Source organism: Salvelinus fontinalis, chromosome 22 (genome assembly GCF_029448725.1).
Source record: "Salvelinus fontinalis isolate EN_2023a chromosome 22, ASM2944872v1, whole genome shotgun sequence".
NCBI lineage: Eukaryota > Metazoa > Chordata > Actinopteri > Salmoniformes > Salmonidae > Salvelinus > Salvelinus fontinalis.
The window spans coordinates 18,499,613-18,516,435 of NC_074686.1; the positions used below are offsets into that span (position 1 = coordinate 18,499,613).

Genomic DNA, 16,823 nt, shown 5'->3' on the forward strand with positions numbered 1-16,823 from the left:
AGTTACTGACTGAGATGAGGGAGTGCTGAAAGTTTACATTCTGTCAAACATGTTATTGTTAAATACCATGGCTCCTAAGGAGGGAGGCAAAATGCAACAGTCTGGTTTCAGTCACGGATAAGGTAGGACAGGCATGGATTAGGGAGGAGTGAGGAATTCGGCCAGAGGTCAGGTCAGATGAAGTGAGAAGGAGCAGTCCTATTACACACACACACATACTTCCATGCCCACAAAGGTTCTACCATGAGGCAGGGCCATGACTACACCAGTGAGAGTAACCAATTAAGTTCCTGACTAGCAACAGAGATGTATTGGCTGTCTAGATGTGCAAGGAGATGACTCCACCTAGAAGGAGGGTGTAAATATATGTGCTTGTGTAATCATGTCTTTGACTTTGCAGCTGTTTGACCCAGTGGGTGAATATACTTGGTTTGAACTTTTACAAGTTGTCTGTGAGTTTTTACTGTTTGTTCAGCACCTGACACCCAACTTGAGACATTTGTGGCATTGTGTTGTGGACAATACTGCACATTTTAGTGGCCTTTTATTGTCCCCAGCACAAGGTGCACTTGTGTAATGATCATGCTGTTTAATCAGCTTCTTGATATGCTACACCTGGCAGGTGGATGGATTATCTTGGCAAAGGAGAAATGCTCACTAACAGGGATGTAAACAAATTTGTGCACCAAATTTGAGAGAAATAATATTTTTGTGCCTATGGTACACTTTTATTTCAGCTCATGAAAAATGGGACCAACACTTTACATGTTGCGTTTAGATTTTGGTTCAGTGTTGTATAGTTTTATCCCAAAATGTTTTTCTTTAAACTGTTTTACAACTTTTATGCAATTCACTGGTCCTCCCCTTCCTCCTCTGAGGAGCCTCCACTGGTGCATGTGTGTGTTTATGCATCCATGTGTTGTGTCCATAAGCCTGTGTTTGAGAGAGGGGAAAGTATTGTGTATGAATTCACTGTGTGGGTGGGTGGGGTGGGGTGGGGGGGGGGGGGGGGGGGGTTACAATGTGGGTGTCATAGAATGAGTCAGTGCACCATCTACTCATGTTTTGTAGGTACAGTCGTCCACCCCTCTGCCCCCTCTCTCCTGTAGCCTCCCTCTCCTATGTTCTGTCATATTTCTGGATTGCAACGGAAAACAACTGAAGTCTAATTCAAACAAGCTACTCACAATATAAGTGCTCTCTCTACTGTTGCTACATAATCACACTATGAAACACAGTCTCTCTGTGCTGGGCTGAATGACAGGGTTTGTGGGTGAAGGCTCTCAGCACCTGGTCATTATCTCACCGGCGCAGGAGCATATCTGTGCATGGAGACACCTACGCGCTGCTGACTCAAAATACACACACACATAAAATACACATGTACTTGCATTGGTTCTCACACACAGCCACCGACACTGACGCACACACACATTTCTCCACAAAGCGGTGCGGCTCTGCAGTGGAGCGGTAACCCACGGCAACGCTCTGGTCTCAAGCCGACCAAAATTCACCAGAGCTGTGGAGGGAGAGGACTGATAGAGGCAGCATAGTCAAACATGTCACTTTGTCTCTCTGTGTCTGCCACCGCCCATTAACAGGCCCTTCAAAATCAAGAGGACCCTTTCACTCCCACGCAGACTCCCTAAGATAAAACCTTTTAAACGGCGACAGTACAGAGCCCGTGGGTGAGTGGTAACCCTCTCGTCTCTTGACACATGTATGGGTATGACCCCGGATACTGGGGATCAATCCATGCGACCTCCAAGGGGCTGTTATATACAGTAGGACTTGTGAAACCAACAAGGGGCCCCTAGTAGAGACTGCTGCAGCCAATTGAAATGTCCTCAAGTCTAGAGGACTCTTCACTCCCTAAGATAAAGATGTAGCAGGGATACCCTGTTTTTCATCTACTTTCACCGACAGGCGATGTGAGTTTCTTGGACCAGGGGCTTGGGGGAACTCCTTTAAAAAATAAAATCTGACCATAACAACCAAAGTATGACGTCTTCCTCTCATCATGAAAAAGACGTCTGTACTTGTTTGTAACAGAAACGAGTTGGTCTTCTCAATCACCAAACCAGTTTCCAAACAGAACGTTTTGTCATTAAGATGTCATGTGCGGCAGCGTAGATGGCAGCGTAGCCTAGTGGTTAGAGCATTGGGCTAGTAACCGAAAGGTTGCAAGATTGAATCCCCGAGCTGACAAGGTACAAATCTGTCGTTCTGCCCCTGAACAAGGCAGTTAACCCACTGTTCCTAGGCCGTCATTGAAAATAAAAATGTGTTCTTAACTGACTTGCCTAGTTAAATAAAAATGTGCCAAATTTTGCACACCGAGATGGAAGTCATACGCATAGAGAGCAAGAGAAAGATAGAGGGAGTAAAATACACCAAGATGTTTCCACCAACTTTTTGACTATTTTTCTTTATATCTGAAAGTTGTTGTCGGCAACAAAGCCTGTACTTTTATTTCCGCCAACCGACCTAGTCTTGATTGTGGTAAAGTTCTGCTTATGGCTTAGTATGAACGTAGCCATAATCCTGAGGCAGCATTGGCACGCTCTTTGCTCTTGATGGTTGCTACACTCTTAGAAAAAAGGGTTTCAAAGGGGTTATTTGACTGTACCCATCGAAGAAGCATTTTTGGTTCCATGTAGAACCCACTGTGGAAAGTGTTCAAGATAGAACCCACAAGGTTTCTACCTGGAACCAAAAAGTTTCTCATGTGGATAGCCGAAGAAACCTTTTAGGTTATAGATAGCGCCTTTTTTCTAAGAGTGTAGGCAGGGCCCTTTACTAGGCTGTTATCATCCTCTTTGCAGTTATAAACTTTGAGAGGCATGTCACTTTGTCCATCTCTTCGCATAGCCCTCCACTAAGCATGCACTTATTAACCACAACTGGATGGATCCATATAGAATTACTATGGAAATGAATGTCACTGAATTATGAAAACATTGGAATAAAGTAGGCTAATGCAATTGAAGGCATGGATCATATTGTTTAATACTAAAACTTCCAAAGTCATCTAATCATTTATAATACATTTTGAGTAATAGTTTACCCGTGTGTGGTCAACCAGATGATATTTTCAGCACTGTTTTGATTGGATGCAATGCATTTACAACTCATATAACAGGTCCATATGAATTGACAAGGCATTGATTATAGCATAGCCTATGTCTTCAGTTGTCTTGGCCTCATTAGAAGTAGTCCCTCTGTATAAATTGGTCATACATTTCTCCTCTTTTGCAAAGCTCTTCAGTTACTGTATTACATGTGAAATTTCTGTTATCTTATTTCATCACATTTGTGACTAGAAAGAATGGTGCTGGATGAGATCCGCCTCTACCATCACTCCTATTCGCCAACGTGCAATCATTGGACAATAAAATGGATGAGCTCCTATCAAGAATATCGTACCAACGGGACATTAAAAACGGTAATATCTTATGTTTCACCGAGTCGTGGCTGAACGACGACATGGATAACATACAGCTGGCTGGGTTTTCGGTCCATCGGCAAGCTGGAACCGCTGCCTCCGGTAAGACAAGGGTTGTCTATCTGTAAATAACAGCTGGTGCACGAAATCTAATATTAAGGAAGTCTCGAGGTTTTGCTAGCCTGAGGTAGAGTATCACATGACAAGCTGTAAGCCGCATTATGTACCAAGTTTTCATCTATATTTTTTGTAGCTGTCCATTTACCACCACAAACCAATGCTGACAAGTAAAATGCTAATCCAGAGGCAGCGCTCCTGGTGGCCGGGGACTTTAATGTGGGGAAACTTAAATCCATTTTACCTCATTTCTACCAGCATGTTACATGTGCACCAGAGGAAAAAAACTCTAGACCACCTTTACTCCACACACAGAGATGCGTACAAAACTCTCCCTCACCCTCCATTTGGAAAATCTGACCATGACTCTATCCTCCGGATTCCTGCGTACAAGCAAAAACTAAAGCAGGAAGCACCAGTGACTCGCTCTATAAGGAAGTGGTCAGAGGACGCAGATGCTAAGCTACAGGATTGTTTTGCTAGCACAGACTGGAATATGTTCTGGGATTCTTCCGATGGCATTGAGGAACACACCACATAAGTCACTGGCTTCATCAATAAGTGCATCGATGACGTCGTCGCCACAGTGACCGTACGTACATACCCTAACCAGAAGCCACGGATTACAGGCAACATCCGCACTGAGCTAAAGGGTAGAGCTGACGCTTTCAAGGAGCGGGACTCTAACCCGGACACCTATAAGAAATCCCGCTATGCCCTCTGACAAGCCATCCAAACAGGCAAAGTGTCAATAAAGGAATACGATTGAATCATGCTACACCATCTCTGACACTCGGCGGATGTTGCAGGGCTTACAAACTATTACGGACTACAAAGGGAAGTATAGCCGTGAGCTGCCCAGTGACACGAGCCTACCAGACGAGCTAAATCACTTCTAGGCTCGCTTCGAGGCAAGCAACACTGAAGCATGCATGAGCGCATCAGCTGTTCCAGATGACTGTGTGAGCACGCTCTCTGTAGCCGATGTGGGTAAGACCTTTAATCAGGTCAACATTCACAAGGCCGCAGGGCCAGACGGATTACCAGGACGTGTACTCCGAGCATGCGCTGACAGACTGTCAAGTGTCTTCAGTGACATTTTTCAACCTGTCCAAGATTTGGCATGGGTCCTCAGATCCTCAAAAAGTTCTACAGCTGCACCATCGAGAGCATCTTGACTGGTTACATCACCGCCTGGTATGACAACTGCTCGGCCTCCGACTGCAAGGCACTACAAAGGGAACGGCCCAGTACATCACTGGGGCCAAACTTACTGCCATCCAGGACCTCTATACCAGGCGGTGTCAGAGGAAGGCCCTAAAAATTGCCAAAGACTCCAGCCACCCTAGTCATAGACTTCTCTCTCTTCTACCGCACAGCAAGCGGTACCGGAGCGCCAAGTCTAGGTCCAAAAGGCTTCTTAACAGCTTCTAGCCATAAGACTCCTGTAACGGCAGTCTAAGTCGTCCTCCTCATCGGACGAGGAGAGGCGAGAAGGATCGGAGGACCAATGTACAGCGTGGTAAGTTTCCATGATTTAATAACACGAAAACTAGACAAGATACAAAACAACAAACGTACTAACCGTCACAGTCCCGTGTGGCACAAACACTGACACAGGAAACAACCACCCACAAAATCCCAACACAAAACAAGCCACCTATATATGATTCTCAATCAGGGACAACGATTGACAGCTGCCTCTGATTGAGAACCATATTAGGCTGAACACAGAAACAGACAAACTAGACACACAACATAGAATGCCCACCCAGCTCACGTCCTGACCAACTCTAAAACAAGCAAAACACATAAGCACTAGGGTCAGGACGTGACAGTACCCCCTTCCTGAGGTGCGGACTCCGAACGCACCCCTAAAACTCAAGGGGAGGGTCTGGGTGGGCATCTGTCCGCGGTGGCGGCTCCGGCGCAGGACGAGGACACCACTCCACCATTGTCTTTGTCCCCCTCCTTAGCGTCCTTTGAGTGGCGACCCTCGCCCCCGACCCTGGTCTAGGAACCTTCACAAAGGTCCCCCCTAGATTTAGGAGACGGCTCAGGACAGAGAGGTAGCTTAGGACAGAGAGGTAGCTCAGGACAGAGAGGTAGCTCAGGACAGAGAGGTAGCTCAGGACAGAGAGGTAGCTCATGACTGGAGGGCAGCTCATGACTGGATGGCGGCTCTGACGGCTCCTGACTGGAGGGCGGCTCTGGCGGCTCCTGACTGGAGGGCGGCTCTGGCGGCTCCTGACTGGAGAGCGGCTCTGGCGACTCCTAACTGGCTGGCGGCTCTGGCGGCTCCTGACTGGCTGGCGGCTCCTGACTGGCTGGCGGCTCTGGCGGCTCCTGACTGGCTGGCGGCTCTGGCGGCTCCTGACTGACTGACGGCTCTAGCGGCTCCTGACTGACGGACAGCTCTAGCGGCTCGGGACAGACGGGCGGCTCTAACGGCTCGGGACAGACTGGCGGCTCGGGGCAGACGGATGGCTCTGGCGGCTCGGGCAGACGGATGGCTCAGACGGCGCTGGGCAGACGGATGGCGCTGGGCAGGCAGGCAGCTTAGACGGCGCTGGGCAGGCAATCAGGTCAGACTGCGCTGGGCAGACGACCGACTCTGACCTGCTGAGGCGCACAGTAGGCCTGGTGCGTGGTGCCGGAACTGGTGGTCCCGGACTGGAGACACGCACCTCAAGGCTGAACAGTGCGTACAGGGCTCTGGAGACGCACAGGAGGCTTAGTGCGTGGTGCCGGAACTGGAGGTACTGGGCTGGAGACACGCACCACAGGGAGAGTGCGTGGAGGAGGAACAGGGCTCTGGAGACGCACTGGAAGCCTGGTGCGTGGTGTAGGCACTGGTGGTACCGGGCTGGGGCGGGAAGGTGGCGCCGGATATACCGGACCGTGAAGGAGTACACGAGCTCGTGAGCACCGAGCCTGCCCAACCTTACCTGGTTGAATGGTCCCCGTAGCCCTGCCAGTGCGGCGAGGTGGATTAGCCCGCACTGGGCTATGCTGGCAAACCGGGGACACCATTTGTAAGGCTGGTGCCATGTACGCCGGCCCGAGGAGACGCACTGGAGACCAGATGCGTTGGGCCGGCTTCATGACACCCGGCTCGATGCCCAACCTAGCCCTACCAGTGCGGCGAGGTGGAATAGCCCGCACTGGGCTAAGCACGCGTACTGGGGACACCGTGCGTTCCACCGCATAACACGGTGTCTGACCAGTACGACGCCCTCTCACTCCACGGTAAGCGCGGGAAGTTGGCGCAGGTCTCCTACCTGACTTCGCCACACTCCACGTGTGCCCTCCCCCAATACATTTTTGGGTCTGACTCTCGGGCTTCCGTGCTAGCCGCGTACCTTCATAACGCCGGTTCCTCTCTCCGGTTGCCTCTGCTCTTCTAGCTGCCTCCAGCTGTTCCCATGGGAGGCGATCCTTTCCAGCCAGGATCTCCTCTCATGTGTAGCAACCCTTGCCGTCCAAAACGTCTTCCCATGTCCATGAGTCCTGGGTTTCTCTCCGCTGCTGCTTCTGCTGTCGCTGCCCTTTTCCACTCTGCTTGGTCCTTTGTTGGTGGGTGTTTCTGTAACGATAGTCTATATCGTCCTCCTCATCGGACGAGGAGAGGCGAGAATGATCGGACCAATATGAAGAGTGGTTCGTGCTCATGATGATTTATTAAAACCGAAACTGAACACTGCAATACAAAACAATAAACGAAGTGCAGAAAACCGAAACAGTACCGTGTGGTGAAAACACTAACACGGTCGACAAACACCCACAAAACACACTGAAACCCCGGCTGCCTAAGTATGATTCTCAGTCAGGGACAACGATTGACAGCTCCCTCTGATTGAGAATCATACCAGGCCGAACACACAAAACCCCAACATAGAAAACAACACATAGACAACCCACCCAACTCACGCCCTGACCATACTAAATAAATACAAAACAAGGGAAAACAGGTCAGGAACGTGACAACTCCTGAACAGCTAACCAAATGGCTACCCCCACCCCCATTTTTATGCTGCTGATACTCACTGTTTATTATCCATGCATAGTCACTTTACCTCTACCTACATGTACATATTATCTCAATTACCTCGACTAACATGTGTCCCCGCACATCTGTACCGGTACCCTCTGCATATTGCCTCGCTACTGTTATTTTATTGTTTTTCTCCTTCTTAATGTGTTTGAGCCAATCAGTTGTGTTGTGACATGGTAGGGGGGTATACAAAAGATAGCCCTATTTTGTAAAAGACCAAGTCCATATTATGGCAAGAACAGGTCAAATAGCAAAGAGAAACAGCAGTCCATTATTACTTTAAGACATGAAGGTCAGTCAATCCGTAAAATTAAGAGCTTTGAAAGTTTCTTCAAGTGCAGTCGCAGAAACCATCAAGAGCTATGATGAAACTGGCTCTCATGAGGATCGCCACAGGAAAGGAAGACCCAGAGTTACCTTGGATGCAGAGGATAAGTTCATTAAGTGTTACCAGCCTCAGAAATTTGGTATTTTTTTGCAAAGCTGTCATCAAGGCAAAGGGGGGCTACCTTGAAGAATCTAAAATATAACATGCATGTTGATTGCATGCATGTTATAGTTTGTTGGTTGTGTTTTTTCATATTTTTGTATGTCTTCACTATTATTCTACAATGTAGAAAATAGTAAAAATAAAGAACCCTTAAATGAGTCGGTGTGTCGACTTTTGACTGGTACTGTATATGTATGTACAGTGCATTCGGAAAGTATTCAGACTTAGTATTCAGACCTTTCCCTTTTTCCACATTTTGTTACATCACAGCCTTATTATAAAATGTATATAAAAAAAATGTCATCAATCTGCACCCATCATGACAAAGTGAAAACATGTTTTTTGACATTTTTGCAAATGTATAACTTTTTGTTGAAAATAGCTGTACAGCGACACTCCCCATCCAGCTTGAGACAATCTGCAGAAAAGAATGGGAGAAACTCCCCAAATACAGGTGTGCCAAGCTTGTAGTGTCATACCCAAGAAGACTCGAGGCTATAATCACTGCCAACGGTTCTTCAAAAAAGTACTAAGGGTCTGAATTCTTATGTATATGTGATATTTCAGTTTATTTGTAATACATTTGCTAAAATGTCTAAAAACCTGTTTTTTTGCTTTATCATTATGGGGTATTGTGTGTAGATTAAGGGGGGGGGGGGGGGACTAAACCATTTTAGAAGGCTGTAACGTAACAAAATGTGGAAAAAGTCGAGGGGTCTGGATATTTTCCGAATGCAGGTCCTGGGCTAGCATGGTTACACGTGGTCTGCGGTTGTCAGTCCGGTTGGATGCACTGCCAAATTCTCTAAAACGACACTGGAGGCAGCTTAAGCTACAGAAATTAACAATAAATTATCTGGCAACATCTCTGGTGGACATTCCTGTAGTCAGCATTCCAATTGTACTCTCCCTCAACTTGATACATCTGTGGCATTGTGTTGTGTGACAAAACCACACATTTTAAAGTGGCCTTTTATTGTACCCAGCACAAGGTGCACCTGTGTAATGATACTGCTGTTTTAAAAATGTGCATGCCACACATATCAGGTGGATGGATTATATTGGCAAATTAGAAATACCGACTAGCAGGGATGTAAACAAATTTGTTCACCAAATTTGAGACTATTAAGCTTTTTGTGTGTCTTATTTCAGCTCATGGGACCAACACTTTACATGTTGCGTCTATATTTTTGTTCGTAATACCAGAATAGTACCAGAAAGAACTAAACACTTCTTGATTTACTTCCATCTATTTTCTGTCTGTGCTAGCAGTGAATGGTACCACAGGATTTAAAGATGGGCTGATTCTGAAACCAAGAAACCTCCTCTTGTAGGCGTAATTTTTTATCATCTGAAGTGCAAAAAAACGACAGAATTTCCTGTATGAGAAAGCCGCCTCTTACGCAGCATCAGTGACATTGCCGTTGGACTAGGGACACAGAGAAGTTGAATGCGCTATTTTGTAAGGGTGTTACAGTTTGGCTACAACACAGACCTTTTACCCTAGCCATATATATAATCATATAACTGCTTTAGCGTTAACCTCCCAGGGAAGAACAAAACTGGCAGATATTCGAAGTTCCTGCTTGACAGCCACAAACGCTTTGCCTTTAAAAGGATTTATTTATCGTACTGGAGAGGAAGGGTCTCGATTCTCACCATGTCCAGAGTCGCGGATCTGTCGAAAATTCGACAAGAGAGAATGAGAGATATTAATTTACGGGTGAGTGGATGTATTTGGAGGCTTACTATTACTGATACCGTGTGCTACTGGCAAACTTCTGACAAAAGTGAAATGCGCAAAAAGTAAATGTTTCAAGGGCATCTGTACATATGATTAAAACTTGAAACTTGTGGATGTCATTTTAGAATTGGAGACATTATCTTATATTGGTTATAGTGATAACGTTTAGATTGCGATCGTCATTGCAGAAGCACGTAGGCTATTTTTTAGGAAGTTTGAGCAATATGGAGATACTTTTCAAAAACAAGCGGCGCGCTAGGCAATGATCCTGCCTTTATGGTGACAATTGGTCTGTGGAAGCCTATACTGTTCATCACCTTTTTCTGTTTGGTCATGATTCGCCAAAATACTCGAGACGAGTGGTCTGAGTTAGAGAAAGTTTTTTTGGAGATGTTTTTTTTTTTGGGGGGGGGGGGGTATTTGTGCAGTTGTTTCCATATTTGCAGTTTTCCATGTAGGCTATATATAGACCTATGAGACACCCCAAAAATAAGTATATACCTTTAGTGTAATATTTCTGATTGGAAGAAGCATGTACCTGTACAGTATTTTGTTTTATTTCAGAATTACATGTAAACGTTATACACCATACATGGGCTACAACAACAAAACAACAGTGCATCATGCTATTACCATGCAAGCCTGCAATATTAAAATATGACATGTTGTGTGTACCATTTTGCCTCCCAATTAGACTGATTGTGTGTGTGCCTGTGCACATGCTTGCATGTGTGCTGGTTTCAGGGAGTGAGGACTGCACGTGCCCTTAGTTTTGTTAATGTAGTGATCGTGTATGTAAGGGAGGAGTACATGCAGCTTGTGTGTGTGTGTTTGACTATAGCATCGGTTGCCATAGAAATGACACTCTGTTGGTGTGATATTATCTGCTTTCTCTGGCACAGTGGATGGCGGATGGCTGAGAAAAACCTTGGCTTGCCAGCGCCATATGAACATCACTTTCCTATGGTGGGGGGCGTGTGTGCATGTGTGCATGTATGCTTATTGCACATGTATTAAACATAGTATGTATGCATGTATGCTTATTGCACATTTATTAAATATAGTATGTATGCATGTATGCTTATTGGATATTTATTAAACATAGTATTGAGGCCAGTGCCAACAAATCTATGTGTCACTCACACACTACAACAAACTGGACAGTTAGAAGTGTTGCATGTCCAGCACATGCAGGAGACTATGCTTCGAGTCATTTTGCTGGTGTCCTCGGTTCATGTTACACATTCACTCCACTACACTAATCAGACCTGAGTTTACATAGTATTTGTTTTCTCTTAAATACTTGTAGTGTTTCACAGAGTCTGCCTGGAGTGCCATATGGGTGGTGTTTGCACTAAATGGGAGTATTTCTTTGATTTCTTTGCACCAGGCAAGGCTAAATAAAGGTTGAGAAATACTGCCCTAGTATATCAAAGTCAATATTTTTACTGAAATGCTTATTACAACCCCTGCTGTTTATGTTTTATAAAGCTTGGGTGCCCTTATTTGCTGTGGTAGTCCCCAGCACTCCTACACACCCTTGTAGTTCGAACCCTGGTTAAAGCTGCAATATGTAACTTTTAGGGCGACCCGACCAAATTCACAGAGATGTATAGATCTGTCATTCTCATTGAAAGCCATTCTAAGAAGCTCTAGATCTCTTCTATGTTTCGTTTTTTGTATCTTTTACTTTCGGTTTTGTACACCAGCTGAAAAAGCAATATTCTTGGTTATGGGAAAGGTATTTGACAGCGGTCACGTAAACTGAAATTAGGCAAACTATTCGGAAATGGAGGAGTGATGTCTGCATTTCACACCTTTTTAAATAGTAACTTTCCAAGTACAATTAGTGACCAGAGTAAAAACCATCATTGTCACTGTGCTTCCTTATGTTATTATTTTGATCGGTATTGCTACCGGTATGTATGGTTGTGTTGAACTTAACCAAACGGAGTAGGAATACTTCCTACAGTACAGGAGTGAGGTGGGAGGGAGCTATTGCAATCTATAGCACACATGGGAAACTGTGTAGGCGTGAATGTGTTCAAACGAGAGGACCGAGGGCGAAGGACAAAGCTTGAGAGTTAGAAATAAAGAGTGAGAGAGGGGGATGGAGAAAGATATTGTGTGAGATACAGAGAGGGAGAGATGGAGGATACGACTTCCATAGAGAGCAATGACTCTGGTGCATTCCAGAGTTGTGTGTCAGATTGGAGAGATTCACACACACACACACACACACACACACACACACACACACACACACACACACACACACACACACACACACACACACACACACACACACACACACACACACACACACACACTCTCTCTCTCTCACACACTCTCACACACTCTCACACACACTCACACACAGGCCAATATTAGACTGATACCCCGTTTTCTTCTTGTCCCTCTGTATGGTATGTCGATCAGGGAGACTAAACTTGAATCTACCTCAGGCTCTGCTTTGCCCAGCATCCCTCCAGAGGACAGAAACCAGGCTACAGGGCCACCTCAATCCACACAGCAGTCCTTAATCTGGAGCGCGCACGCATACACACACATTTGATGTCAATACACATACCAACACACAGAAAGCATGGAAATTCTAGGAAACACACTGTATAAGAGGTATGAAACTTTGTTGTGTGTGTTTGCCGTTGCTTTATCAGTGACTCAGTGAAGTAAACAGGTGGAAGACTATAAAATGAATCCCCCCTATAGACTCTGTCCATATTCCCATGTCTTTCTCAGTGTTATCGTCCTGACACCTTTTAATGACACCTTCTATATCTCTCTCTATCTCACCCCATCTATTCTTTCACTCCCTGATGTATTGCTCACTTTAGCGTCTAAGCCAATTATACAGCACTAGGCTGTGTGTGTATATATATATATATATATATAGAGAGAGAGAGAGAGAGAGAGAGAGAGAGAGAGAGAGAGAGAGAGAGAGAGAGAGAGCTTTGCCTCTGACACATCAGAAATGATTAATTATAAACTTCATTGGTATATTTATTCTCTTTTCCCTGTAAAAATGTTAGTGCTTTGCATTGCTGCATCAAAATAACAGTTTACTTTAAACAGGTACACAAACATTGACCAACAATTAGGGACAGTACAGATGTAGAGGTTTGGAAGACCTGGTCCAGCATATCAGTCAACCCTGAATGTCATGGGTCACCACTGAGGTGATGATGCCAAAATGTCATGGTAATATTGGCAAATGTTAACTTTTGGACCTGTATAAGTAGTCCCGGATAGATTCAGAGAAGTGTTTCTCAACTCCTGTCCCCACAACCCACTTTTTTCCCCCCAGCCAAGCACAAACACACAATTCAACTTGATGTGACGAACAATCTACTCATTAAGTCTTGCTTTATCAACCACACAATTTATCAGGTGTGTTAGTGCTGTGTGGACTATGAGATGGTGGAAAACACCATGAAGGTCATTGTCTAGACATTTACCACTCAGAAATATTTATATTTTAATTATGACATGGCAAACTACAGTCAATCTGTCTAGCTTGGGTTCCTCTTTTAATGTAAAGTTCATGTGATCATCACAAGGCGTTCTCCAATTTGCTTCTCAATATCAGCCTTCTGTAGAAAAACAGCGGAACAGAGAAAGAGACATAAGGCAATGATGAGGTAGTGAGTGAGAAGGTGTAGAAAGACAGTGAAAACACAGACATCTATTGTGTTGCATTCTAGGCCTATGTTGTGTAAAGTGCTGGGAGTCATCTCCTCTCTCTCTCTCTCTCTCTGTCTCTCTCATATTAACGTCCTCTGCTGGTGATCGCTGTCAAAAAATTCTGACCGGTTTTGTAAATCCTCTTACTTTTATAGTGACATTTGGTTTTGAGACCTACCCACACGTGCTGATCTCACACACAGAGAATCAAGTCTCTAACTCTCACCATTATCCTCAATTATTTCATACTGAAAACAGAAAAACTTTTGACCTCAAATGAAAAACTGCACAAATGCGGTTTTGTGGTGCCCTCCCTCTTTTGCCGCTGTTGCCCTAGTAACAGCTCACCCTGCTCACTTTAGCCCCGAAAGAGGAAGCCTTCCATGTCTACTTCCTGAGCAGGATGTCAACATGGCAACAGACATAAGGCTGTCCCTCACCTGACACACAGACAAAAATACATTACTTGGCACAACTCTAAAAGAATGGAAAGACATTGTTAACCCTTCACTGCTACCGTATACCTGTTTCTGCTTGAACAAGCAATCCCAACACAGGAAAATGTACAGGTTCAATGTGGCGGCAACTGCTTTTAGTTCCCAAGAAGTCAGCAATTTATTTTGCATGAAGTTCTACTTCATCAGACTGGTTCCCAAAGACACTGAACATTGCTCATGCTTCTGTGACAGGAACACACTGGAGTTTTTAGTTGGAGGTAGTATCAGCTATTAAGTTAGTTGTCAGGGTTACTATGACCTGCCTGGTCTAGGTAGCTATGGATACAAGATGATTGTGGACATTGCATTAGGAAATCCTCATTAGTGATGGAACGTTTTAATGATGGAACATTACGATGATAACAATGGGGTGTGTGACGGATCCGGAGGGGGGGGGGGGGACTCCCTCTTTAGCGTTTGTCATTCTCACATCTAATTTTGACACCTAAGAGGGCTACTGGTAACGCTTAGATTTCGCTTCCGTTTGCTATTGTCACAAGTTGTATGCTTTCCACCAACATGTTTCTTTAAGGTAATGATGGAATGTAAAAGGCCTCTTTTTAAAAGCAGAAGAGTAGGAGGATTAAGGGAAGTTCTGACACACGATTTAAACTCTTTAACCTGTCCACCTTATGTCAAAGGTGCCATTGTATGTCATCAGTGCATTCTGCTTCTCTCCTCCTTTTTTCATTTCCTCCCAGAATAAGGAGAAGGAGCGCATGAGGGAGAGGGAGAAGGAGGCGCGGGACAGGGAGGCGCGCTACAGCAATGGGCACCTCTTCACCTCCCTCACCGTGTCGGGGACCACACTTTGTTCAGCATGCAACAAGAGCATCACTGCCAAGGAGGCCCTCAGCTGCCCCAGTGAGTACTACTAATGCCCCTACAAATACTACTACTACAACTACTACTACAAATTAATACAACTACTACCACACACACAGCACCCCTATAGGTGCCCTTAACTGTCCCAGTAAGCCTTGCCTACCCACCAGATCCTTCAGATACAGGCCTGAGCTACACAGCATGTGTACCTCAGCAAACCAAAAGAGCATCTCAAAAACGTACCACACCCTGTACCTCCCTAAAACCCTAAGACGATTTACAAAAATGCAGCATCATTTATCAGGACATACATTGTCATATCACTCTATAGTGGCAGAATATTGAGGCACTACCAAAAGGAAAAATCTACGCTATTTATACCATTCCTTTACAAGCAAATCACCCTGTTAATCAACCTGTTAACTCTCCAAATAAGCTACAATACAGTAATGAACTACAATGTTACTATCAATTCCATTTAAAATAGTTACATTATGGACATTGATCTACATGCAGTCAGATAATGGGTGAGAGTTGGGGATGGTGAGCTTCTCACTCACTCAAAAACACCTCTCCACTGCCATCCTCACAGCCAAATTGGCCTAGAAGGAGCTGCAGCCCAATGTGTTTTCATTACATTTGATTTAACTTAGAATAGATTGTGCTGGAATACATTTTGGTTTGTGTCTTATGCTAAGTATTTATTTTGAAATATTTACATTACAGGAATACATTTTCACACAAAGTTCACACACAAATATACATATTAATTTATGCAAAACTTGCCACGGTGTGTGTCAGTCATGTGCACAGGCAAAACATTTCACACACAAATATAGACACGTGTCACACACACACATACACACCCTTTCCTGTTATGCCTATATACTTCACTTTTTCTGCTGCATTTCTTCATTTCTCAACCAAACCTGATTCAGTTTTCCAGACAGAGAGGGTTGGTTACAGATAACAAACAGTTCCTGTGTTGTCAGGACTCCATGCCCCTTGTACAGATAATAGCCCTGGTGTTCTGTCAGAACTGTGCACCCTGTGCTGGCCTGCACCAGACTCTGCTCTGATAGCCCATCTGTATCTGTGGCAGGCGGTAACCGCTAACAGAGCCATGCGCTAACTATGTACCTTGCAGGTTCTTCCTATTTTGAGGGGGAGTTAAAGGTTAAAGGTCACTGTCTCATGACGTTGTTCAAAGTCCTAATACTAAATTATGAAATATGCTAAATTTAGTTCAGGGTGAATACCATTAATGCTAGTACACTTACTCACCAGATTTAGTTTGGTTTGATTTCCCTGCACCAAATCAAACCGGTGAATAAGTAAAAGCAAATAAATTCAGTGTTCACTCAAACAATTGTCTTGTTATCTGTAACCAACCCTCTATGTCTCTAAAAAAATGTTTTTACTGCAACAGGGAGTCAGGATTCTTCAGTGTGTAAGCCTACAAATCTAAGTAGGCTTTATGTCTAGATTTGTATCAGGGAAGTGTTAAGGGCGGGCGGGGGAGGACCAGTGGAACTGGGTTAGAGGGTTCTGAAACACCCCTGGGTCTCTCCTCCCCTCCGCCAGTTGTGTCTAAACCCTAACTTCCTGTTCACAAACCCTGCACAGGAAGTGAAACGATGGCCACACAAACGAAGCAGGTGGGACAGGGAAAGAGAAGTGGGAAGAGAGAGGGAGATCCTCACCATATATTAAAAGTTTCTCCGTATTCGATGAAGGTTGACATAAAATAGAGGAACAAATTGAGAGAGACAGAAAGATACATATAGGGTAGGGGGGAAATTCAGAGAGAGAGAGAGAGAGAGAGAAAATGCTTAAAAGAGTGAGTCACGTGTGTGTTTTCTTTTTCTCACAGCCTGCAGTGTAACCATCCACAACCGCTGTCGAGACACGTTGCCAAACTGTGCCAAAATGAAACAGAGGGTAAGAGA

At 44.8% G+C, this 16,823-nt stretch overlaps 1 protein-coding gene across 6 annotated transcripts in view; it reads left to right on the plus strand.

Moving 5' to 3' along the window:
- LOC129819980 (rho guanine nucleotide exchange factor 2-like) overlaps positions 1-16,823 on the plus strand; it is an 83,294-nt gene that overhangs the window by 25,949 nt on the left and 40,522 nt on the right. For 5 of the 6 annotated variants that reach the window (XM_055876726.1, XM_055876727.1, XM_055876728.1 and 2 more), the window contains 2 exons: positions 14,751-14,913; positions 16,748-16,815. In XM_055876726.1, the coding sequence (XP_055732701.1) occupies positions 14,751-14,913; positions 16,748-16,815 (231 nt within the window). Of the gene's footprint in view, positions 1-9,445; positions 9,830-14,750; positions 14,914-16,747; positions 16,816-16,823 lie in introns of those variants that run through there. The other variant, XM_055876730.1, reaches the window with a different exon arrangement.